Source organism: Cyanistes caeruleus, chromosome 17, assembly GCF_971803275.1.
Source record: "Cyanistes caeruleus chromosome 17, bCyaCae1.hap1.1, whole genome shotgun sequence".
Lineage (NCBI taxonomy): Eukaryota > Metazoa > Chordata > Aves > Passeriformes > Paridae > Cyanistes > Cyanistes caeruleus.
The window spans coordinates 9,058,292-9,084,070 of NC_141717.1; the positions used below are offsets into that span (position 1 = coordinate 9,058,292).

At 36.6% G+C, this 25,779-nt stretch overlaps 1 protein-coding gene across 3 annotated transcripts in view; it reads left to right on the forward strand.

The window, feature by feature from the left end:
• IQCK (IQ motif containing K) overlaps positions 1-25,779 on the forward strand; it is a 36,868-nt gene that overhangs the window by 9,446 nt on the left and 1,643 nt on the right. The window contains exons 7-8 of one of the 3 annotated variants that reach the window (XM_086854690.1): positions 8,598-8,682; positions 14,480-14,591. In XM_086854690.1, coding sequence (XP_086710816.1) covers positions 8,598-8,682; positions 14,480-14,591 — 197 coding nt within the window. The remainder of the gene's footprint in view (positions 1-8,597; positions 8,683-14,479; positions 14,592-25,779) is intronic. The other 2 variants (XM_086854689.1, XM_086854691.1) reach the window with 2 other exon arrangements.

A 25,779-nucleotide genomic window follows, 5' to 3' on the forward strand; every position in this document is an offset into this window, starting at 1 on the left:
ACTGTGTGCAACAAAGAACAGTGTGATAGTTTCTAATACTAATGATAGTTTCTAATGTGATAGGCTAGTGTATTACAAGGTATTTTGTACCAGAATTGTTCACAGATAAATTAATTTTGAATTCCTAAACATTTTAATTGTAGAATGCAGGATATTTGTCTGGTTGTGTTATGAAGATCTTTGTACTAAGGAGTAAAGCAATGTTTTCAGTGCTGCTTCCTCCTATGGGAATCTTTGAGAGTATAGGCAACAAATTCTTCTCTAACTGTAAGCAGCTGCTTTCAAAATACCTGTAACAATCCTTGGTGTCAGGATGCTTTCCTGCAGACATTTGTGACTTTGAGAAATTAGCACTTGATTCTGGCAGCCTCAATCATATATTCTGTGTTTTTTTGAGTTCTTGACACGTGACACTTGGAATCTTGAGACACCAATGGAGCAAGAGGGAAGTTCCTTATCACAGGTCTGTGGATAAGCTGTCAAAAGGGTTAACTTTGATTTCCTGAGAGGTGGTCATGTGGCCAGAGTTGTGTAGGACATTTCTGTAGTATGAGACCCCTTTGGAGAATGACCCATTTCATCCCAACTCTGATACCTTTGGCCATCGTGCTGTCCTGCCACTGCCACTGCTGTTCAAAGCTGCCTCTGGTGGGACACATCTGCTCCATTCTGTCGAACACACTTCTTGCCAACAAGATGCCCATTTAAGGCTGAGGTTTGGTGCTTTGTAAAGTGAGCATGAGCTGCAGTCTGGCTGTTGTACCCATCTCTTTAAGCACACAGAAGAGCCCTTGGCCAGTAAGGCAGTTTTGATACAGAGGGTTTGTGAGGACGGATGTTTGTACCAAAGGTAAAATCTCTAAGATCAGTTTTACAGATGTTTCTCTTGGAGGTAAAGCTGAGCAAAACATTCTCTGTTCTTCACCCCAACCTGCTGTAGGCACCCTAATACCACCTTGTCTGTTTGGTAGGGTGCTTGATTATTCTGATCAGAGCCCTACTCTGAGTTAGGAATCTCTCTGCCAAAATGTGTGAGGAGGGTTTGTACAGCTATTTAAAACAGGTAATTTCTCCACTCTGCTTCACCTTGGAGAGTGACAAACCTGTGTATTGGCACAAACAAAGGATTAAAATGAAGGGCTCAGGGCAAGGTGAATAGAACAAATGAGCTGCTAAGATAGAGAGGTGGTGGCAGGAACTGCTTAAGTCAGCTTTGCCAACAAGAGAAATACACTGTGGAATCACAGCCTGAATGACTCATAGCTTCTGTTAGTAGTGGTGCTCCTAAATAACGTAGTGACAGCTCCACAAGGACACTGGAGTGTCAGAGTCCTACTGAAGTTGATACACTTCATCTTAAATGCTCTAAACCAGTAGGCTCTTAAAATAATAATTATTAAAATTATTATTAAATAACTACTTTTAGTGAGCTTATCCTAAAATTACAGATTTGAAAAATGCTGCTTCTGGAGTAAATATTATTGGAGCAAAGTGAAAGGCTGCAATATTAAATAAGAATAAAAATAAGAGAATTTATTATTATGTCCTGCATATGTCATAAATAGTTTATTATTATATCTTTCCAGCCATCAGACTTAAAATGTAATTGATTCTGTGTTTTTTATTGTCATTGCCATTTCTATTTTTAAAGGAGTTTTCATTTTTTAAACAAGATTAAGAATATATGAGACAACATACTAAAAAGTGCTGGTCAAATTTTGATGAAAAACATCCTTATGCCAATTGTTTAGATGGGTTTATCAGTTCCAAGCAGTCCTAATGCTTAAAAAAACCCAACAAAAACCACCAAAACAAAACCAAAAAAAAAAAAAAAAAAACCCAGAGGAATTTTGGTTTTGTTCTATCTGAGATCCAGCTTTTAAAAATATATTCAATACTTGAGTATGACTTTTTTGGCTCTCCTCCAGTGCCTCCAGTTTCTTCTTTGAAGATCCTTTTTTTTATTTTTTTTTAAAGAATAGTCAAAGCCATAGTCTTATGAGCTTCAGTTTCTGTGCAATGCGTTTCTAAATGAGATCTTGCAGCCTAGTTTTCCCTAATAAGGAGACCTAAATGCTGCTTCAGTTTTCAGAATTTTAAATGCAAACCTTGTACCTTCAAAGCCTAGTTATTGTAGGTGAAGGAGCTTGTAACATTTGAATTTGTTTCCAGCTTTAGTGTAATAATTGCTGACATCTTAGTATAGGTACCCTGTATTCCACTGAGTTCTGTATGTTACCAGTAGTGCTGACAAAATATTACATCTCTTGGGAATCTTCAATTCCCCAAGCACGTTTCAAAAGCAACAGAAGGAGCAGCTTCAGTGCTGACTGGTAATCTCCATATCACATGCCAGACATTTCTGTTGCCTCAAAGGACAGCTGCACCTTTCAGAGGGCAGAAAAGTGGACCTTGAACACAAAACCAGCACATGTTTGTTGGGTGCTTGCTGAGATACAAACTTATGTACCTGTTCCTCCATTCGAGGCTGCTGGAAGAACCAAGGGAACAGAATTAGAGCTGTGAATGTTCTGTAATCCTATAAATATGCTAATGAGCACCACAGTTGCCTTTTGTCAGCATTTTCCAGTGGTGTTTCTGGTTGAACAGCACTGAAGTTCAGTTGCAAGTAACCAAGCTCTGTGTACTGAATCAGGGCCAGGGAAAGTCAGTGAGCTCTGATGATGCTCTGATCCCTCTGAAATTTTACTTTTCTGGCATAGATAGTCTGAGTAACATGGCAGCATCATTTCCCAACCTTTTTTAGCATATTAATGAAAGAAATATGAAGAAACCAATAAAACACTCCCTCTGCTCTGAAAAACAGTGATATCATAAAAGTCTGTCATGTATATTTAACAATTTGACAGCATTGTTCAATATAAACCTCGACCTTACATCCAATAAGAGAGAGCAGTATATGGTATATGTTAGGAACAAGCATAAGTATTTCATGGCTTTTGAAGTTTACATAAAAAATAATTCACAGGATTTTTTTAATCTGTATTTTCTCCTTTTTTATTAGAGAGATTTACTTCCTACCCAGTTCAGAAGGACACATTTCCTGGTTTAATCTATCTGCATGTACCAAAACAAGTGTACAGACACAGAGAAAATATCTTTATCATGGCCTTACTGAAGTGGGCAGCTAAGATATAAACAATTACTAAATTTGGAGTAGTGGCTTTTTGCCAAATATCTGTATACATATATATATACATTGATTATTTTTTTTCTCCCTCCCCCAGATATTTTAATTGGGTGAAGTCTGCTGGTCTCAGCTGCCTTTACAGTTGATTTCATTGTCAGCTCTCAGATGGCCAATAGGGCTAATTTTGCATGGGTGACTGATTTTTTTTCTTTCCATAATATGCCCAGTTTCTACAGGCTGTGCTTTCTGCACACTGCCATATTTCATTGGTGTGTGTCTAAACCAGCCATGTTTGGAGTATGCTTCATTTGCCTTATATTTTCTTCTTTCATTTTCTTGAATAATTTGAGCTTTAAAGAACATTTTATTGTAATAACAGAAAGACCAACAAATACATCTCCATGGATGTTATTTTGTGTGTTTCCTAGTAAAAATTGCCATTCAAGTAAATGTGGCAGAATTCAAGTTAACAAATGAGAATTTTTTTGCTTAAAAACTGTGTGTTGAAATACTGCAGAAATTTTCAGAGTAAAATATTTATATTTCATAACAGTGCTTTATGGGGTTGAAGGTTTTATGCCTGTAATATCTGATGCATTAAAAATGTTTTAATTTATATAAAGGTTGTCAAAATGGCAATGAGAAAACTGAACATTTATTAGTGCTTTGTGATATCTTCCTAATGTTGCTGTTGGAGCACTAAGGGGAGCTTTTCCATGTTTTCACCATACAAAGTCTGACCTAAAGTACACAAACATAGATGGAAATTTTCCTGCCGACATGAGTGGCCTTTGGAATAGATCCATGTTTGGTTTCCTTCAGTCCAGGCCCACAAACACTCTCACTGACTACATAAATATTGGTCCTACGAGAGAGAAAGCTGAGGCAATGCTTTGTGACTTCCAAAATCCGTAGCAAGTATGCAAGCACAGGAGAGCTGAGTTGGAGCATTAAAATGGACACGTCCTCCCAAGGAGAGGCAAGAAATCCACTAAAATCTTCAGACAGAACTGAAGACAAAAGATTCTTGCTCTGCTGTTTCTTGGCATGTTCTCATCACAAAGACTTCTTGCTGTGCTTTCTCTAATTTCTCTGACATTCTTGTTACAAATCACCTGTTCTGCCTCAGTCTCCTGTTGGTTACATGACTCTGCCTCCCCACATAACAACTTTGTCATGTTAGTTCCACACTGTCTTGTCTTTTTATCATGTCTTTTCTTCATTATAAATAGATAAGCAAGTATATAAATAGCTGGTATGTGTTTGACAGTTGAATGCATATTGTCACTATGGTGACTTTAATAGCACTCTCAAATGTATTTATAACATTTTTTAATTCTATTCACTATTGACAGTATAAAGGAGCTTTTATTTGGACAACATGATAGAGAAGAAGAGTTCTAGTTAGTAGGAATCACACTTTAAGATATCTACTTGGTTGCAGTTCCTCTTTTAAGAGGTTTAAATTTGGTCTTAATTTACAATCCTTCAAAAATGTACTCTCCATATAATGCACTAAAATGTTTTATTGTATATTGTAAGGGTTTTGTTTTTCTCAAATACTAATAATATTCTAGTGCATTTAGATTGTTGTAAAAGAAAACTAGTGATTAGGAATTTATTTCTGACTGGAATAATTGTAATAATACGGAAAATGTTATAAAGGTCTCAGTTCACATTCTATTTGACCTGTGAAAATGTTTCAGGGTACTCTTGTCAAGTGTCTATGGGAATATTTCCCTGAAAATCTGAGAGGCTCATACAGTGCCTGTGTAACATTTGATCAATATATGTAATTGATTTTAAATACCAGGCCAGATGAACCAGTACTTCAGTGTCTGATTGCTTATGAACCACCATTTTCCTGCTTTTGAAATGACCTTCATAGTATTTGTAAGCAGAGATTTTTGAGACATTTATTTTGAGTCAGAACAGTACTTTTTCATTATTGCACACTTTTGGAGATCTGGATAGGCATGTAGGAAGAAAGACATAAAGAAGGCAGCTGTTGCTGTAGTGTTTCTAGATCCTAAGAAATACTGCAAATATGAAAGATAACTACTTTGAGAAATTTCCAGGAGAGCTTTTTTGGTTGTTCAGACCAGCACGGGATTTTTTTGAGTATTTCCCAAAACAGACTTTTTCAGAATGTTTTTTAAAGAGTTATACAGATCATCACAGTCATTTACTTGTGTGTCTTATATTTACCCCTCTTCTGTGGCCTGTTCTCTTAGATTATGATTTTTCAGTGACTCTATCATTGCCTGTGTTCCTACATGATATAAATATTCAAGAACAATAAACCATCACAGTTAAACTATGGCTGTGGTACTGAAACTCAGGAGTCTCCTCATCCTTTTCATTAGGGTTGCTTCAGTATTTCTAGAGAAGAGCTTTCTAAAAGCAGAGAGAAACCCAGGCTCTTCTGTGACTGCACCTGGAGATTCCTCTCTCACCTGCACACCACCAGCCCCAGGCAGAGCTGCTCTCTGCAGGCACCTGGCTCTAAGGCTGCTGCTTAAATGTGGGGGTTGTCTGCTACTGTTAGGGAACAGATTGGAACAGGGAGAGCCATTACAAAACCTTGAATTATATATACTGAAAATTTTCTTGATTGAATTTTTTCTTTTATTTTATTTCCAAGGAAGGAATCAGGCCTATTTGTAAGACAGACTGGGAATATGAAGACAGAGTTCTGACAGGGCATTACTGTGTGGAAATACTGCCAAAATTCAGTGCCCATCACTGTGACTATGAACCCCCAGAGATTTTGTCTATTTTGGAGACAAGATAATGGAGAGGCACTTTTCCTCCCTCTTTCAGAATTCATTGAGAACCCCATCTTCTGTCCATGAGGAAATCAGATACCTGTCTTCATTAAGAACCTTTTTCAATGCCTCCTACATTTATTTAATGCAAGTCTGTTTTGTATCTTCAGGGTGTGAAATTCCACTTGCATAATGTCATATAAGTAGTGAATATCTCACAGACTCAAGATCTGTACAAGTTTGCTCAGAAAGCAAGAAATGTGTTTCTGGAATTTAACTTTGCTCAGTGTCTGCTTTATGCAGATTTGGTAAAATAAAATACTTACGAAAAAAAAAATTATGCTCTTTTACAGGTGCAATTTATGTTAGACAGTAAATGTATATGTAAATAGATATCACTGTTTCATATGTGAGCTTTTAAGATCATGCATAATCAAGGACTAAATAAGCAGAATGTAGTTAGTGTACATTGTGCTGTCAGTTTGCATCTTGGAGGCATACAGCTGTCTTCTGCCCAAATGACAGACTCCTCTTGCCCTCATTCACTGCTGAGGGGTGATTGCCTCTGCTCAGATTCTATTTTTATTTGACCTGCAGACAATTGTGTATATTCTCCATTTATGCACTTAGACCAAACTGGAGCTGGCATGACTTCTGGTCTTTAGAGCTGTGCCATTGAAAGGATTGGTATCTGCCAGTGAGTGTCATACTAAAAATTAAATCCCGGTTTTGCTTGATTTTTTTTTTTATATTGCTTTCTCAGTTTTAGTGTTGGATTATAAACTAGACATTTTTATAATTTGAAAATGAAAGCAAAGAAATGCTAGAGTTGACCTTGCAGGCTAGGAGAAATCTCAAGTTGTTCTTTGGAGATGTACTTTTTCTTAGAGGAAGTTCAATGTCTTTGATATAACTACTGTAAAATATGTAGGTCTTCCTGTGATTTTTCCCTAAGTTTTGGTTCTCAGAAAGATCTAAAATAGAACAGAGGATGAAAGCCTATCAGGGAAATAAGCACAGTACAACTTCAGATTTTTAAGTCTGATTATAAGAAGCTGTTATCTCAGGAAGCCTTGCTTGTCCAGCATTTATGATTTCCCCTGAGCAGGAGAAATGCTAATTAATGTTCACAGAGCTAAGATGGTTTAGCTCAATGGAGAGACTGCTTTTTATTTTTGCCTTATTTCGACTTTTCCAAACAGACCAAGGTTTTACTTCACATTAAAATAAATGTAGGCCAAAACCCAGCTGACATGATGATGAGACCAATTTAGCTGAGTACACAGACTAAAACAGTGGAGTCACTGTAGCATTAGATAAGAGGTAAGGCTGTGCTCTAAGTTGAAATGTTCCTGCAGTGGAGACAAGCCCTAAGAGAAAGACATCAGAGAGCATAGGAAGCTTACTAGGGCAGAGACTAATATGAATGAAATTAAGTGAAAGGAAAATGTAAGCTGTCAAGCCTCCTAGCTTGGGCTATAATATGCCATAAATAAATTTCCAAAAGATATTGCAGCATTTTAGCCAGAAAATGTAAGACTGCATAAATAAATAGCTTGTTATTGATGGGCTTTGCAGTGTACGTGTCTTTATAAAATAAATACTATAGATCATGTTTCTGCATGGGCTGCATGTGTCTGTGGGTGGGTGCTGCATCCAAATTCATCATGGTGTGTTCTTCCAAGTCAGGGCTGTGTTCAGTCTGTTCCCCATGCAGGGAGAGTGGCTCTTGGCAGCTGTGCCAAGGCTTCTCTTTAGAACTGGTATTTTCATCAGCTGCAGTGTTATTACCCTATAGTTCACTGGCTGCAAATTACATTTCTTATAAAAGACAGTATAGAAACAAAATTGGTTTTATCCTTTCCAATGGATGATTTTTTTTTGGTCATTGTGTCTGGAAATTAAATTAACACCCATAGAAAATGGCTTTTGGGAAGCAAGGTTTGATATAGTCATGTGAGATTTTGCTAGTGATGGCTGAATTTAATTACTAGCTTGTTCCCATTAAAATTGATAGCTACAGAATCACCAAATGTGCTTTCAAATTACCATATATTTTGGCTGAAAATGGTTGAGTTCACAAATGTATCACATTCTTTTATCACCAAAGAGAAAGTGTATATGGTATCAAAAGTAAAATCTCAGCATTTCAAGAACTTGTTTAGACATTTCTAAACATGGATTCATGCTATGCAGATATGATAATCATTATTTTTCAGCACGTTTTAATTTAAAGTGACACCATAATGTAAATGAATGTACTAAGATATGTTTATATTCTGTGTATTTCATGTAATAAACATTTACATCATAAGTCTGTTCATTGTTGCACACACACTAAAACCTTCCTTGATTTACAAATGGCAGAGTGCTTCCCTTGCCCACCTAAAACCTTACCATAATAGAGGGAGTTTGAAATACATGAACCAGAATAAGGAAGATGACTGTGCTTGATGTGCCATTTGTATATTATTGTTTTAAGAAGGAATTTTTGTAGTGCATATTAACAATATATTTGTAAAGGAGATATTCTTTGTACATTTTGTTTTCAGAGCAGTAAGAAATTGTGTCTTTCAGGCTCCTAAACAACATTTCTCTTTTTGATAAAATATACTGTTAGGGAAGTAAGTGTTACACATTTATAGGCTGTCTGTTTAAAAAAAAAATATTTTTTTAAGTCCTAGACCACCAATTCCTCTATCTCTGCTTATATCAGAAGAAGAAGCAAGCATACTAATTCAGTCCTTCTGGAGAGGTTATCGGGTAAGAGTAATCTATAATTATTTTGCTTGATGTTGAAAACTGTAGGACTGTGAAGGCCCCGGGGAAAATCCTTACATAAATTTTAAGTAGGGGATACTATAAATAGCTGCTGAGACCCCTATGGTTCATTGGCTTTGGATGTTGCTCTGCCTTATGCCTAGTGACTACAGTTTTTTCACAGGCATTTATGCTGATGTAATCTCACTGTTTTCCTCAACAACAAAAAATGCACAGAAATTCGATTTTCCAAAGTACAATTAACACTGAACGATTTTCTTTCTTTAATTGAAAGTTGCTTTGGGTAGTTCTCGAGGATGGAGTGTGACTTTGCTTCATGCAGGGATATTTGAGTGAACGTGGGGATGCATGAGGATTGGTGAGGTCTCTTGAGAAATAAATGCACACAGAAAGAAAGGACAAGGAATTGAGACCAAGAATGAGACAGGAGATTTATGAGTGGCATGGAGGCTGTTATTCAAGGAAAAGGGAAACAAAATGACAAGCAGATGTTGTAAGGCATACTAGTAACACAGCATTAGTGCCATTCCCTGTTTAACGGGGAAAAGCAAGGTACATAAAATAAATGCAAAGAAAATTATCCAGTGCTATTATTTTGGAAAGTAACAGCCATGCTAACCCTAGGATACTAAATAAATTAATATGAAAGTCCTAAAAACGTTTAAAATAAAAAAAAATATTTTTTAAAAGCTCTAATACCTTCACACCTCAGGAAGAAATGGACTTGAAATTCAGGTGACTTTGGTGATGAAGAAATGTCTTTGACTTCCTTTATCAAAACTTAAGCTTCTAAGCAGCCTCCAGCAATTTTGTTGTGATGGACAGTGAGATATCTCAGGATGTCAGGTGCTCTTTAAATAACAATCAGTATAAAACACTCTCTGTTAAGTTCTCTACTATTTTTAAGAAGCATGAATATATAAGTGGCTTCTATAATGTTCTCTGCAGCCAAATATGATGAAATACCTTGAAATGTTCTTCTTGGCTGATGGATTTTTGTGACTCTTTCTGCTTGTTTGTTTTCCTTTATTTTTCTTTTTTTAAGCAGAGACAGCATTGACACTAACATTAATTAGCACTGACAGTATCCCTGCAGGCATCCTTACAGTGGAGGCAACCATTATCCAATAACAGTTATGTTTGCTGAACACTGCAAGGTTGCTCAGATATCTTCTGCTTCTCTGAAAGCTTGTGAAGGGCACAATTCTTCCTTGTATAGATGAACTTCAGGATTTTCACACTGGTATTTATCATTCTAAACCAATTCTCAGAAATGAGAGAGAAAGTCTAGCTATAAAAGGTAGGAGACATAAAAATTATTCAGGCTATAAAATTAGGTATTAATGTTTTACCTTATTTGAGGTGAAAGAATATGGGGTTTTAAAAATTAAAAATTGCAATCAGAATATAAAATAAAAATCATTAGTAAAAAATTACTACATTGGGCAATGTGTTATCCTTGGGCTTGCAGATTAAGAGAACACTAAGCTTAAATGGGATTTCATCACATTAATGATGTTATGAAAAATTACCAAAGAATTCAGATTGTTAGCTTTTAAAATAAATAGCTCAGTCAGCTAATGCTGATTTAATAGCTGATAATAACTGAATACCTACAAATAATGCCTTTTTGCATCCTCAAGATATTATTGTGTCAAAATTTGAAATTATTTTCTGAAGTTTTTTATTAAACCTTGTTTTATAATTCAGAGGCTTTAGAACTTTGAAATCCTGCTTTTGAAATAAAATTTACACATTGTGATAATAGTGGATAATTAAACATGAGCACACAGATACATGACACTGGGATGGAGACACAGGGTATTTCATCCTTGGTCTTCTAAGACATCTTCTATGGACTCAGACCATTTTAGAGGTATTTTGTTGACCATATTGATTTAGGCAGTAGAGTTTATCTAGTTATATAACTGACTGAGCATCATGTCTTCTCTTGATACTTCACTTGTTTCTGCTACCTCCAGCTGTCTGAGCATGCCAGTATCAGAAACACATGGCAAAAAATGCAAAAATGGATCAGGCAGTAAAGTTTTTTCTGTGTAAAGAGAGGAAAAAGCTATAGGTACAGAATCATGGAAACTCTGACAATAAAGCATGATCAAAACAGTAAACTCATCCTTATCTGCAGCACATTTCAGAAAAACACTTGTTTAATTGTTGTAGTAATAATTAATGGCTGCCATCAACCAAGTCCTTGCAACAATCTTTCATACAAAGACACTGATGGGCACTCTGACAATTATTTCAAGTTTAATCAAGGATTGAATTCCAGAACAAATAGCAGTGAAAAATACAACTGATGATTTCTCTGAGGAGATCACAGAAAGGAAGACATCTTCTTGAGAGGGCTCTTTGAGGGCCAGGAGGAGCACTCAAGTAAGACTTGAGACAGCTCTGTCATCAGAATTCTTTCTTTTCCCTTTCCACCATCCTTTTTTATTGAGGTTCCATTCATCTGTCACGGGCCAAGGCAGTATTCAGCTAGGTGTCAATTTTCTAGGCACTTCTCCAACAAAAGATGATACATTCCTTCACCCCTCTACTGCAGTCTTTGCTTAGTGCCTTTTTTTTTTGATGGGATCTTTTTAGTCTTGAAAATCTGCATAACCATTCTTGACTAACAGAAATTTTTCATTAATAGAATTTCCTCTGATGTCTGTGGGTGAACCTTTAGTGTCACCCTTATCTGTTGTATATGTTCTCACCTAGCACTGAAAGCATGGGGTTTTTGACTAAATCTTGTAGTATCTTAGAGTTCAAATTAGACAGTATTATGTAAATACTCAGTGCTATTTTATATACAGCTTTTGAGCAAAAGTTGAAGATAAAAATGCTTCAGTTTTGCTTTGTAGCTTGCAAAGTGTAGTTGTGCTTTTGCTATCACAGTTTATATTGCTTTCCAGCAAGCTGTGGCTACCAGCAAAGGCTTAAACCCAGAAGGTCACACAAATATTCACTGTTATTTACATCAAGTGTAGGAGTGAACTTTGCCTTCAAAGCTAAGACCCCTCCAGGGCTTCAGGCAGTTCTGGTCTGCAGGAGAGACAGGTCAGTTGTTTGGACAAGACTCTTGACTCTCTTTATTTGCCTGGAGATTTTGCTACTAAGTCATGGCTTTTTCATCATGCTAGCATTGCACTCTGGTTTCAAAACAAAAGATCTTTCTAAGGAAGTATCAGTGTGCTAAACTACATTATAACTATGCTAAACTATAATCTATTAAGCATATTTGGAACTTTTTAATGTATTTTATGCCTGTCACCTGTATTACTGGAGGTGGCATATCTGTGTTATTTTTTCCCTTCTTTTTGGCCATTTTTCTAAAAAGACACTTTGTTCTGAGAGCTCATTTTACTGCTTGGATTTAATGCTGACTTTGGAGTATTTGAATATGTGACTCTGTCTTTATCTCAGAACTCTGTATTTCACACTGTGTATTTCACTGCACTACCACTGCTTTATTTGCTTAGGGAGACTATACAGAATCTAATATAATTGCCTTTTATCTTTTAACTGTTAAGAGTTACTGTCTTTATTTTCAATATACAGAGACAACTGTGGCCCTGTCATGAGCCCAAGTACAGGTTCTACACAGCTGAAGTTGTAAATGGACACATCATGTTTTCAGAAATTTTATATTTAGATATGAAGGTAGTAATTTCTCTGTCTCCCTGCCTCTTGCACTTCTGTCATTTATATGTTTGTGTCCCATAAGCATTTCCTTAACCCTTTCCTGTGTGAACTGACTCCATGTAATCAGGAATTATTTAGCTTTTAAAAGCATACATAGCAGCATAAAAGAAAAAATGTCTTTTGTAAGCCTAAATAAATTATCCTGTGTTTGGATTATATTTTATTTTTGAAAATAGTCTTCTATGGATTTAATAGAAAATTATCTTATTTTCTTGTATAGCTGAAGATGTTACTTGTAGCTGCAAGTTCTTTATTTTTTTAAAATTTCATAACAACCTTGTAAGAAATCCCTATAAATTTTAAAGAAGATACTACAGAACTATATCAGTATAATGGAATATTATTGGAGGTCTAAGATGAATCTGATCCCAAATCACTGAGCAAAAGTCTTGGCTGTTTTTATTGATTGAGTAACCTTGTATTGTATTTCTGCTCTGCCAGTGCACTGTCTGAAACATAGCAAGTTATCTTCTCCTAAGTGGATTGAAGAGTGCTATGGGAGTTCAGCTACTGTTTATTGCATTCTTAGCTGCAGCACAGAGGAGGAATCCTGGGAGGAAAGGATAGTTTTGATAAATAATTTATACTGTTTTCTTTAAGGTTTAGGGGTTTTTATAACTAGTGGAAAACTAAGTTGTGCTCTTTTGCTCTGTATGTGTCTTGGTAAAGTGGGAGAAAAGCAGAGTGTAATGGAGAAGAGCATATAATAAAGTTCAAGTCATAGAGCAAACTCTTCACCATATCCTGTAAGAATACAATAAGGACAATTTTATTTAGAAATTTTCTAGGGAACTAAGTGGTTATCTTCCTGCAAGCAAAAATGTGTCCAGGAGAAACTGAGCTTATTGCTGCTTGTTTCTACCATGTTGTTCCATTTCAGATTGAATTACCAGGACACTGAATCTTTGAATCATGGAGTGGTTTGGGTTGGAAGGAACCTTACAGATCATCCAGTTCCAACCCTGCTGCCATGGGCAATGACACCTTCCACCAGACCAGGTTGCTCAGAGTCCATCAAACCTGGCCTTGAACACTGCCAGGGATGGGGCAGCCACAGCTTCTCTAAATGTAGTCCTGAAACATAATGACATTTTTATATGTAACATTTAGGGAAAAAAAACCCAGACCACAGAAACTGCATTTTAAAAATGCAATTTTTAAAATTTTAAAAATTTTCTCTATTACAATTTGAGTCTGACTCTAAGAGAATAATCACCAGTGTCTAAGGTAATGCTGGCATGTCCCTTTCCACTGTTCAGGACAGTATCTCGTGCTCATAATGGGCAACACACTGCTAATTAATCAAATCCTGCTTACAATAAGTGTAAGCAGCAGAGTGGTAAAAGCTGTTGATGCAGAGCTAGTTCACTTCTATGTTAGTAGGAACTACACCAGTATAAAAATTATAGATACAATACTAGAAAAATTCAACTTACATCTAAATGAAATCAAGGCCTTTGACTGTTGTAATTTTGTGGAAGCAGAATTATGCCTTTCATGGGGTGATTGACTGACAAAGAATAGATATCATGTAATGCAGTCCAATTATTTCAAATAACAGATTAATGGCTCTCCTGTTGTGTGGGTAGGATTGCCAGTCAGCCTATTTGCAGCTGATGGCAGGTGTGAATCAGGTTGATGGAATAAATTTTCTTCTGCATGACCCTTCACGCTCCTCTTCTGCTCTATTATTTTGGTCAGTGGGTTGGTTTTATAGTGCTATGCTTTTCTAAAGGCACTAATACCCTTCAGCAAAAGGCTTTAAATTTTAGTTAATTTAAAGAATTAGCATCTCACTGCAATCTCATTCTCAGGAGTCCTTGGTAAGCAAAGTGACCACCTAATAGACATATTTATATTTTCAACTGGATTTGTCAATTGTGTGGATTTTATTTCTGTGTCAGCTGAAAACTGTAAACCTCTGTGACTTTGCTTTTACCTCAGGCCCAGCAAAGAGGATGGCTGTCATATTTGCCCAGCCACAGCCTTGTGAAAAAACTTGCATCCTCATCCTGGGTTACACAAAAGTATATAATAATAGTTTTCTTTTCTGATTCCCCTTCCGCAGGTTCGTTGTGATAGTGAAATACAAGAGCTACGTCAGTGGCAAAAGAAGCTGAGACAGGAGAGGCACATTACTGAGGTAGTGAAAAAATTCTGGATTAAACAGGAAGCCAAAGGCAAGTGCATTAAATTGTGGGGTTGGTTGGCTTGTTTTTACACTGTGTTGAATTTTTATACTTGGAGTTGTATTAAAAAATAGGCCACACAGTAGGACACTAATCCTGAGAGAGAAGGTAATTCTGATGGAAATGCTTGGCTGTTTCTTTACTTGAGTTGCCTGTGCAGCTGAAAGTGGCAATGAAAAATAAAATATACAATTCAATAATTTCAGGAAACTATGACAATTTGCTGGCACAGTGTTTTCTAGGGCAGGATTAGACACCTACCAGCTACTCATCATGTAAGGCTGATTTTTACCAGATGGGTTGTAGTACAGTTTTTCTAAACTGTCAGATTTCTATCCGGTAAATATTCTATTGGCACTTTCCTGTTATTTCCTGTAGTTATTTACAGCAGAACTTGGCCTGTACAGATCTAAAAAAACCAAAAAAACCAAAAAACCCAACAAACCCAAACAGCCTAAAAAATTGCCAAGGGAAATAAGGCCAGATTGCTTCAAGAACTGACACTGTCATGTGCTATTTTTTTTTTCTCTGTTTGTGGACAGGAGAGTGATAATTTTTGGTGATAGGAGTTTTGTACAAAGGCTGTGTAGATTCTCCAAACATTTATTTATATTTATGTTGCAGTTTTAATCTATGAAATATCAGGTTTTATTTACCAATCCTTGAAACTGCCTAAGGGATATTTTATAGCTGAAAATAATTAATTCAGAGGAAGAAAATTATACATCACAACTGGGGAAAACTGTGCTTATATGTGTGTGTGTGTGTGTGTGTGTATATATGGGGTGTTCATATGCAGTAAGGGAAGTAGAATTCTTGGGTTTAGTAGCTTAGACCTAGAAGATTAAATAATGTAGTAACAGTGCACAAAAATTATGAAAAGATAAAATCAGTGAGACATTAAGTTGTCTTCTTGCAGACTTGACTGACATATAAAGAAAATTTTGGCACAGCAACCAAAATTTTCTTCAAGTGGGATTTCATAGCCTTTCTATTACAGTTTATTATGAGCTGACTTGGTAGAAAAGTGTAGGCATTTTTTCTTTTTGAAAGAAAACACAGATATATCTGGATTTAAGTATCTGAAAACAGTGAACTCAAATTTCCTTTCATAAAATTATCCTTGTTATAAATTTAAAATATAAAAGATGAATTTTTCTCTTTGTAACACCTGGTTAATTCTGTCAGTGTTAATTGTTGGAGAATTGCATTCCTGGAGATAATGACAGAGGTTGACCTTGCAGGTTTGCTAATGCCTTTTAAGTGATTACAATTTAATGTTTGTGGCTTAGACTCTGTTTTCAATTTATTCATATTTTTATCATCTCATCAAGGCATGTTTTTTCATTCATTCCATTGTCCGTGGTACCAGTAAGAGATGCATGTTTCCCACCTCCAAGAAACAAACCTATATATTCACAATACAGCAATGTGAAAAAGGATGAATGTGATTTTAGATGATTACACAGTCATAGCTTGTAGTCTTCATGCATATAAAATCTTAAAGGAGAAAATTACAAGTTCATTTTCAGAGGACAAGTGAACCCATTCTCAAAATGCTGCTGTGAAGGCAAATAGGGGTAAGGGTGGACTGTGTCATTTGACAGTTGAATTGATTAAAACTCCCATGTCTGAAGAAATTTAATCTTTCTATATTTAAGTTGTTTTGGAGACATTTGTAGTGATAAGACTTCCTTTGCCAATTGTTTCAAAAGGAAAAACAAATTTCCTTTTAATCACTCTCACAGAGCTTTCCTGTCATCAAATAATTTATTTTAGGACTGTAGAACACACAGCTGTTTCACCACTTCAAAGAAAGTTGCAAAATTGCCCCTTTTCAATTTTTTTTCCTTAAACCAATATAAGTTTATACTGCTTATATCACATCAGCTTTCAATATTATCACAGTGTTTCTGTAATTTCTTAACTGAGCTCTGCTAAGTTAAGAGTATCCACACATCAAATAGCCTTGGGGCCCAAACAGATGGCTATTTGGAAACAGCTGTACAAGTTTGAGAAGTTACTGTCCAGGGGTTTTCATTATCAATATCAGCTGTGATGCCATAATTCATCTTGTTAGTGCTCCAGCTGCTCTTTTTTCTGCTGTTATCCTCCTGCTGTTTATTGGTGTCGTTAAACCCTATTGCATTGTAAAGTCAGCAGGGTTAGTTTAACTGCTTTTACCAGTGGTTCCATCCAACCCAGCTGACTTTGTGCTGAAGTGGATTCTGAACACCCACACAGTAATGAATGGCATAACTCAACTACTTTTTAACCTTGTCTTTCTAAGCATTTGTTTCAACCAAATTAATTAATTTGGTTAATTCAATTAATCCCCTTTAATTAAACCACTGAACTCTTTGCATCAAGCAGACAAAGGATTTATTGTTACTAAAAACTCAGATATCACAAATAAAGCATTAAGATTCATGGTCAAAGGGAAAAAGAATAACATTTTTAAGTAGATACAGCATTTTATTGTGAAATTAACCACGTCAGGAAATATAATGAAGGATCTCTTTAATTTGTATATGGCTGTTTATTAGATGCTGTAAACAGTGTTGAATCTAACTGTAGGGGATGAATGGTGAGCTGCCAAATAGCTTTTAGAAAATGATGACTCGAGCAGTAATGTGATTCTATTGACACTACTAGAAAGATCAGCATACCTTCCACGGAAATATCAGCCAAAGCCTCAGTTAATGTGAGCTAACAGGCAGAGTCTGCTTTGTAGGGATTTTCAGCACAATGAAACCTTATTGCAAGGGTATGTTCTAGGTAAAAACATAGTTTTATGAAATGGTGTTTGTATACGATACTTTAAAAAAAAAAAAAAAAGATAGTAAGAAGATATTAGAATTGTAAACTCATTGTAATTAACAAATCCAAAAAGTAATTCTTCATTTATTTTTTGTGTTTCAGAAAGTGCATTAAACCACATCCGTTAGTTTTGAAACAAACAGTTGAGTTTTCATTAGAACTAGAGCGGAGTGAAACACTTGTGGCGGGTGTTTTGTTTTTGCAGTGGAGCCCAGGAGCCTGGTTTAGATGGGGAGATGCAGCCCCGTTCCGAAGGCAGCGCTGTGCCCCCGAGGCCGCTGCCATCCCCGGCTCCCTGCCAGCGGCGCTGCCGGCTGCCTCGGCACGCTCCTCGGCTCTGCTCCGCCGCCCTGGGCAGGCTTTTCTGCTGGATCAGCCTGCCGGGCTCAGCCGGCAGTGCCACCCTTTCCACCCACAACAAGGGCTGCGGGCAGCACACAGGCCGGGGAGGAGCCGGGCCGTGAGGGCCGCTCGCTGTGAGGCGAGCCCGGGGAGCTGCGGGCCCACAGCTCCACAGCACGGCCAGCTCTCCCACTCCTCACCGTGAAACCCTTCCGTCCTCTCTCACTACGGCTTTTACACTCTTTACTATTAGTTCTGCAAAGTGCTCTAGGATAGAAAGTGTGAAAACTGCATGAAAATCACTTTATGCATTAATAGCACCTTGCAGGACTGTTGACCTCTTTTAATGCATATGCTGGCAAAATTTCTTTCTGAGTGCGAAGAAAAAAGCGTGTTTCTTTCAGCATATATCCAGGATCATAAAGCTACAGCATACTTGGCTGACATTTTATTTGCTATACTGTTCCACTGCTGTGTAAAATTACATTCCACAAAATGAACTATATTTAAGGTATGACAGTCCTTACTCTGAACAATTTCAGACTGAAAATGTAGAGATAAGCATAACACTTAAGACTCAGTTTAGTGGCTCACAGCTTTAGACTTGAAGGGAGAAAGAATTTTCTCTAGTATAGCACAGCTGATGGGATAAATTTGTTCCAGAATTTTTTACAGAATTAAAAAATCGTTTGCTTTCTACAGAAAATGCAGTTAATTAAAACTCAACCTCCTGAGAATGTGAGTGAATAGCAGATTGTGCTTCTGAGCACTGTTTTGTGCAGATTTAGTACTGATGGGATAGCACTGGAAAGGAAAAAGTGTCTGTCCTACAGTGCAAAGAATTTGTAAAGTATTTAAACTTTTTAATGAAAATACCAAAATCTTGGTTCATCACTTCTGTGACCAAAACACTCTGCTGACACTCTGTTGCAATGGTTACTTCTCTGCTGTTGGAAAGACCAATGCTGCTCTTACACAAACAGTACTTTCAGCTGTCCTAAGGGAATTTTTTCTTGTTCTTCTTATCTGAAAAAAAATTTGTAACATTTTAGTTTTAAAAATCAGTGTTCTTAGGGAAAATAGTAAAAGAAATAAATAGTCCTGGGTTTATGGCAATACCTATTGTGACCCTATTAGCTGGCAGGTCTTATAATCAACTGTAGCCTGGGCTTTGCAAGGCACTTGAGTAACAGAGAAAGCACAGTGTGTGGAAAATGTACTTAAATCAAAATAAGACAGAAAATAATCTTCACAGCAGGTGAGGAGGGTGATTTCCAGATACAGGAGGGAATATTCTTTTACATTCCATTCAATTTTCAAGCTGTATTTTTCCTTTGGCAGTAAAAGTTACTACTTACCTATCTGGAGAGATTTGAAAAATACTTCTTTCGTGGAAACAATCTTTTCCCTTGGGAAGATGCATCCAGCAATACTCTGTAGAACTCAAAATGGAGGTGTTCTGGAAAATCCTTGCAAATATGAGTGAGATGAAAGGGAGAACAGGCTGCATATTTGTGGTGCTAGAGCAGGAACAGATGCATAGTGTCAAGAAGCAAAGAAATGCAGTTACTCCTTATACAGCTGTGATGTCTCCACCTGAATGATGAGGAAGGATTCAAAAGCTTAATATCAAGTTAAGCTGAACAGGGGAAGTCCAGGCATACTTTTGAAGGATGCCTGTATGCAATCACATCACATCAAAGCAGAATTAATGGGAGAAGAGAAAAATGCTAAATTCAGAACCAGGAAAAAATGGCTACACTGTGAAACTTCTTTAAATTCATTCCATAAACATCCTTATTATTGGGGGCCATAAATGAAGTTACAACCACATGCATGTTTGTAGGACTGAGTTGTTTCCCAAAGGAAATATTGAAGAGAGGATATATTTGTAAATGGGAAATCTTACACTAGGCTTAAGAAAATATTTAAAATTACTGCAGGCAATAATGTTGGATTAGGAAAAGACATAGTCTGAATAGCTAATGGATTTCTTAAAAACTGCATCTCTGTGGTTTATTTAGGAAAATTCAGCCCTGTAAAATACAAGGAATTAGTTTTATGTGAGAGTTTCTTTTTCCCCCTCCCCACTTTCACCAAGGGTGGTTGAAATAATTGAGGAAGACTTTAAACAAAATAATTGTTTCTAATTTCATCTCCTTTTACTGCAGCTGTAATTCTTTAATTAATCTCATAGTGGAATTCTTTTAAGTGATGACCTCCTCATATTCTATGGTTTTACACTTTTAATCTGTTATATAAAAAATTAGATACACACATATATATTAAGATCTTATATGTTGAATGTATTTTTTCTAATAATTTGGTTTCAAACCAAGCTTTATAAACAGGTTAAAAGTGGAAGGTTGCTTGCTGTCACTAGGACACTGCACTTAAAATAATTTCACTCTACCTATTTCTAAAAACATGACTGTATTTACAGGTATTTGGGTTTTCTTTCTGAAAGCAAAAGTGCTGCAGTCAAAATAGGGACAAATATATGATTACTTTTGATTCAAAAGCACATGTATAAAATTTGACTTACATAGAAGAAGACAGTAAAATTTCTATTTTTTTTTTAAGGAAAAAAAAAAAAAAGAAAATTAAAGAACAAAGCAGTACCAAAGGCCGAGTATGTGCTGGTGGTTTTCATCAAGCCTAATTCAAAATGCTTGAGATGTTTCTGAAAGTTTAATCTTGGCACTAACAGCTGAGAATGTAGTGATAAAAGTCATAAGACTCACGATACAGAATCCAATTTATTGGTCCACGCCCTGGACTCAGACATCTTTGAAAATTTATAAAGATTACAGTAACATTTAATTTCTGAAACTACGTTGAGAATGTTTGAAAAAATAAAAAGGAAAGATGATCATTTAGATAAACTACAGCATGTGATCTTCTGAGCTGTGCTTACACAGGCACAGCAGCGGGCCTGTGAGCACAAGTCTGAACTAATCCTCCAGTACCAAAGCTGTATTTTCACTCATCACTCTGCAGTTGTTAATAATCATTTGTAATGGAAAAAAAAGGACAATTGCAATTTGGTGATTTTTCTGTAATTATATAAACACCTTATTTTTTGGTTTGTTTTTTCTTTTTTTATTAAGGAGAGGAAAAATTCTTCATGGGTTCTGCAATCTCCTTTGTTTCCTTTTTTTGCTTTTAACCTTAAAAGTGAAAAACATTGGAGCATTTTTATTAATAATGCTGCTGGTGTTTTTTGTAAGCCATTTAGATAAGCAAGCCCCAAATTTCTATTTATAACTCTGGGATGTGTTAGAAGCCTGGAGAAAAGGCTGTCACCAACTGAAAAAGAAAGTGTCCAAATAGTCCTGCAGCAAAACTAGATTTGAGACTCTTGGTTAAAAAAAAAACCAAAACGGGGGGAAGTGGGGCAGGGAAAGAAAGACCACGAGGTGTTAGTGGAGTGTTAAAATACAACTCAGAGAACACAGAGCAGTGGGTGCAGATTGCAGAACATGGGAGCTGCTTGCCCTGACTCCCTTGAAACCCTCCCTGTGGCATCAGTCACTTGGATGTCTTTTCTGACATAAGTCTGCTTTCTTACCTGATGCTTTGTTTTAGTCTGCACAAGAGTTTAAATTTGGTAACTTCACAGAACCTATCACATTTTTGCAAATTGGAATCATGTCAGAACTAAGAGTGGCTAATGGTTATAAATGCAGTTTTCATGAAGCTGCCCAGCAAATCTGGAATTCTGGGTTTCTGTCTATAAATCCCCAAATGCTTTTAGCTCAGGACCTGCCACTCAGGAATGATTTCTATTTCTGGTCAGTTCTTTGTTTCCATCATTCTCTTTTTCTACCTTGACTATTTATATTGAAAAGTACCTCATTAATCAGATGCTTTGGAAATGTGCTGGTTGACTTCATTCTGGATTTTCTTCTCCGTTCAGGGTTGTGTTCCATAAACTGTTGTGTTTCTGTGGCTCTCTCTTCATAAATCTCAGGTCATTGAATGATTTGGAGGACAATTGGATAATTGTAAGCAATAGTCTCCAGTACATCTAATTCTCTGAAGTTTTTTCTCTCCTGAGGTGTTCATGTCAGTTGCTCATCTACTCTAATACTTGTATCTTCCCATATTTCTCTTCTTTTTGTGCACCTTGAATGGTAAAAATGCCATTCAAATATATTCTAATGAATTCTGAGTCTTCCTGTCAAAATCAGAAGAAAGCAATGGTGCATTGCAGAAACAAATTCTGCTGGAGATCTTTCAGCCCTTATTTCCCATATGCATCGCTGAATGTCGGTGTTTGGAAGTCTCCTGTATGTCAGCTCTTGCTTTGCTAATCTGATCCTAAGTGAATTAAAAAATGCCCTGAAACTTTTTGTCCTCTACAGTCACGAAGGCTAGACTAAGCATTTGACAAACTCTGTTCCTGATTTGGAGAATTAGGTTTGTCCTGTCCCTTTTAAAAATCCATTTTGCAGAAGCCTCTTCTGCTGAGTGATCCTCTAACAGTTCCATTTCAGATTCATGACTTGCAGGAGTGTCTGTGGGTATCATTTCCATTTTATCACTTCTTTGGTTAATATATCTGTATTCAATAGATCATTTTCCTATCACTAGTTACTGAATATTTCCTGGAGTGAAAGGTTTCACTAATAATTGTATATAGACAGCCTTCCAATAGTAAGAGGCTGAAACTATAAATGCTTTAGAAAAAAACTGTCTCTTTAAAAGTCAGGTCTTATTTCGGCAAGATTGCTGGTGGCTCCAATTTCATGTTCAGGCTTCTTTGGCATTTCATTGGGAGGCTAGGGTGAAACTCATTTCTATATATATATTTTACTCTAAGCCCCTGCTAATAAGTTATTCCAATAGATTTTCTTTAATGGATTTTCATCTTCTTATAGTCTGAGTCTATAGTAGTTTTCATTACAGTTTTCAACTGTTTAAATTACTACATGTAGTTCTTAGAGTTTTGTGAAGAAGTGCACTCAATAAAGAGTGGGAGCATAAACCTTTCCTAAGCTACTGTCACAAGCCAGTTGTGTTATACAGTAGTGCAAAAAGTAGGTCATAGTTTATTCACTGTTATGCTGAAACAACCAAGTGTCCAACCAGAACACCAGTCCTGGACATTAAGATGAGGGGAAATTATGTCTTCCACCCAAATTAGATAAGGTTGTTTGAGCTTAATGCTTCTATAAATAGGACAAAAGCTCCAAGTTTTGCAGATTTTTGAATTTTCCCTTCCCAGGAGCTAATGAACAGTAAATCCAGATACATTCCAGTGCTCCCTTTAGCCATCACCTGTGCCTCAGCATTGCAGCACAGACATGATAAACTATGTCAAATGAGCTGCATTCCCAAGGAACGTGGCAGACCAAGTAGTAGTTGACTTTATTGTAGTAGGAGTAGCAGGTCAAAAATAGCAGTTAACAGTTGTGCTCCTCAAGAACACCCCCACTTCACCTCCAAAGAAATTAATCACAGTCCCCACTAGTGCTTATTATTGCAGTAGTGGCTATAGTGTCCTATGATTTAGAACATACATGTGACTAAAGCATAGTCTAATCAGGTTTTCTTACTATGAAAAAATAAGAGTAAGGAGTAAAAAGACTGAAACATAGTCCTAAAAATTTAAACTGTTCTGATAGGAGAAACCATATGACCTGTTCAGGTAGAAATACCAGTGCTAGAAGAAATAAGTGAGATGTGAGATTTTATTTTTTCTTAACTTACACTGTTACAGCACTTAAGGGCCTTAGTTCCTATGTGTCTCAGGACTTCAAATAGGAGCTGATGTTTTAGAAGAATATGAAATACTGATCATGCTGCCAAGGAGCATGATTGTTAATTCTAATATTGTACCTCCTTAAATTAGACATTCTCTGTAGATAGTTTTCATACAATCAGTTACACAAACATCTTGGGATTTAAAGTGTTTGCATTTTTCCTGAATCCAGCTTTCTGTGAGATCACTTTTCTTGGCATTGCCTGCACAGTTGCAATCCCCACTGTGTAAATGGCATCCTGGGCCAGTTTGTTCTGCCCAGTAATGCCCATATGCCTTCCCCCAGCATGCAGGAAATCTCAGCAGAGAAAAGGGAACGGTTTCATTGCAGCAGAATCACAGCTGTGATTCCCACAGTGGTGGGAGCTGGCCCTGCATAACTGCACACAGTGACACGGAGAGATGGAACAGGAATGGTGCTGCTTAAGTTCAGATTTAATACTTTATTAAATGCAACTGAAAACTGAAATGGGTTTATCCCTCTGTTGAAAGAATGATAGGACTTCTAGACTTTAGGACTGAAATAACTAAAATTCAGCATAAGGAATGGCACAGTTGTAAGCAGGCTGTTGATGTTGACATTTACACTGTTCATTGCTTTAGATAAGTGTTGTCTGAAAAAAACCACCTGGATTATCAGGTGGTGTAAGTTGTTCTAAACATCTTCCTTAGGCATTTAAAAATATTTTAAGCAAGCTAGTTCAGTTTGAGGTGTCACAGTCTGAAAAATACATTTCTCCAATGGAAATTTCTAGTGGAGCTACGTAGCCAGGCAGCTTCTTTCTCCATCCTTCCAGCTTATTTGAATCCTGAGGACATCTTACTTTTCTATCTGCATAGGAAGCAAGTATATGTCAAAAACTATTTAAATAACTGCCTGAAATCCAGATTTATGCTGACAGCCTGTGCTTCCTGCTTGGTGTGATGTGATTGGAAATTGTTATGCTTAAGTAACACAGGTTATGATAAGAAAAGGACACTACTGACTAAAAGCACTGCTAGCAGATACCTAAAACACCTGCTCATTTTAATCTGAAAGTGTGTGAGCCCTGAAGTTTCTGAATGTCGCAATTTTTATTAAATATTTGCAAATGTCAGCCTCATCACATCAAGGAAGATTAGATAAAATTCAGTGCAATAGAAAGTATTTTGTATACAGGACATTCACAGTCATATGGGACATTAAATTCACTTTTGATTTCTCTCCTTAACAGCTGTACAAACAGAAGCTCTAAAATCCAGAAAGGTCTTGTTGCCATCAAGGCACTGAGCATGTATTGCCTTGACCATGGTAAAACAGGGTTTGTCCTGCTGCTGCAGTCTCATTTTGGGTTTCTAAGGGATTGCTGTGTCCCTCCTCATACAGCACTTTTCCTGTGCACTTCCTGTGAGCTGAGAGTCTCCAGGCTGGGAGCACATTGAGCACCTTAAATTAGCACATGGGCCTGTTGCAGCCCAGTATTCCCAGTATGCACCAAGAGGATTTTGTTTGTTGGTTTTCAGTTGCATATTTTGGAAGGGTAACTAAGCTCTCCTGAAACTGTACGTTCAAAAGGGGATTTTTGGGGCTTATTTGGCTTTCTTTGGCTCTAGCATAGCTTTTATATATAAGTCTCCCAACAAACTTGCTTGATGTAAAAAGTGTATAGTACAGACACATCTGAAGTGTAGGAAATAGAAAAGCAGATTTAAGTTGAAAGGCAGTTTGTAAAAATGAAAAATATCAAAACCAGAATAAGATAGCTGAAATCACACAAATAGAATGAGAAACCAGACTGTTGTATCAGCAGAAGAAAAACATTAGGTTAATCTGTATTACAACATTCTGAAAGAATACAGAGCTTTGAAAACAGCTTTCACTAGGGGGTGGGACATTTTACTTTTATGTAGAGCTTTTGTTCATTTAGAATTGTTTACTCCAGCAAGCAACCCTGTGCTCTTTGTTTGACTGATTTTTCCCATTTGGCAGACCCTTTGCAATCACATGGATAACATTCTTCTTTCCACTGAGACATAGAAAAACTATTCTTTATTGACCTTGCTTGTTGTCCTAAATGACAAAAATATATTTATATGCTAGGTGAACTGTATGACTTCATCACTGACTTTTAATTGAAAATTCTTCAAAGCAAAAACCTCAAAGAGCTGCTTTCAATTTTTTTTTTTTTTTAACAATCCAGTGACTTCTTAGCAAACAGCTCTGCTCCCAGCCACACATGCACAACTCCCACAGCTGCCACAGAGAACTAT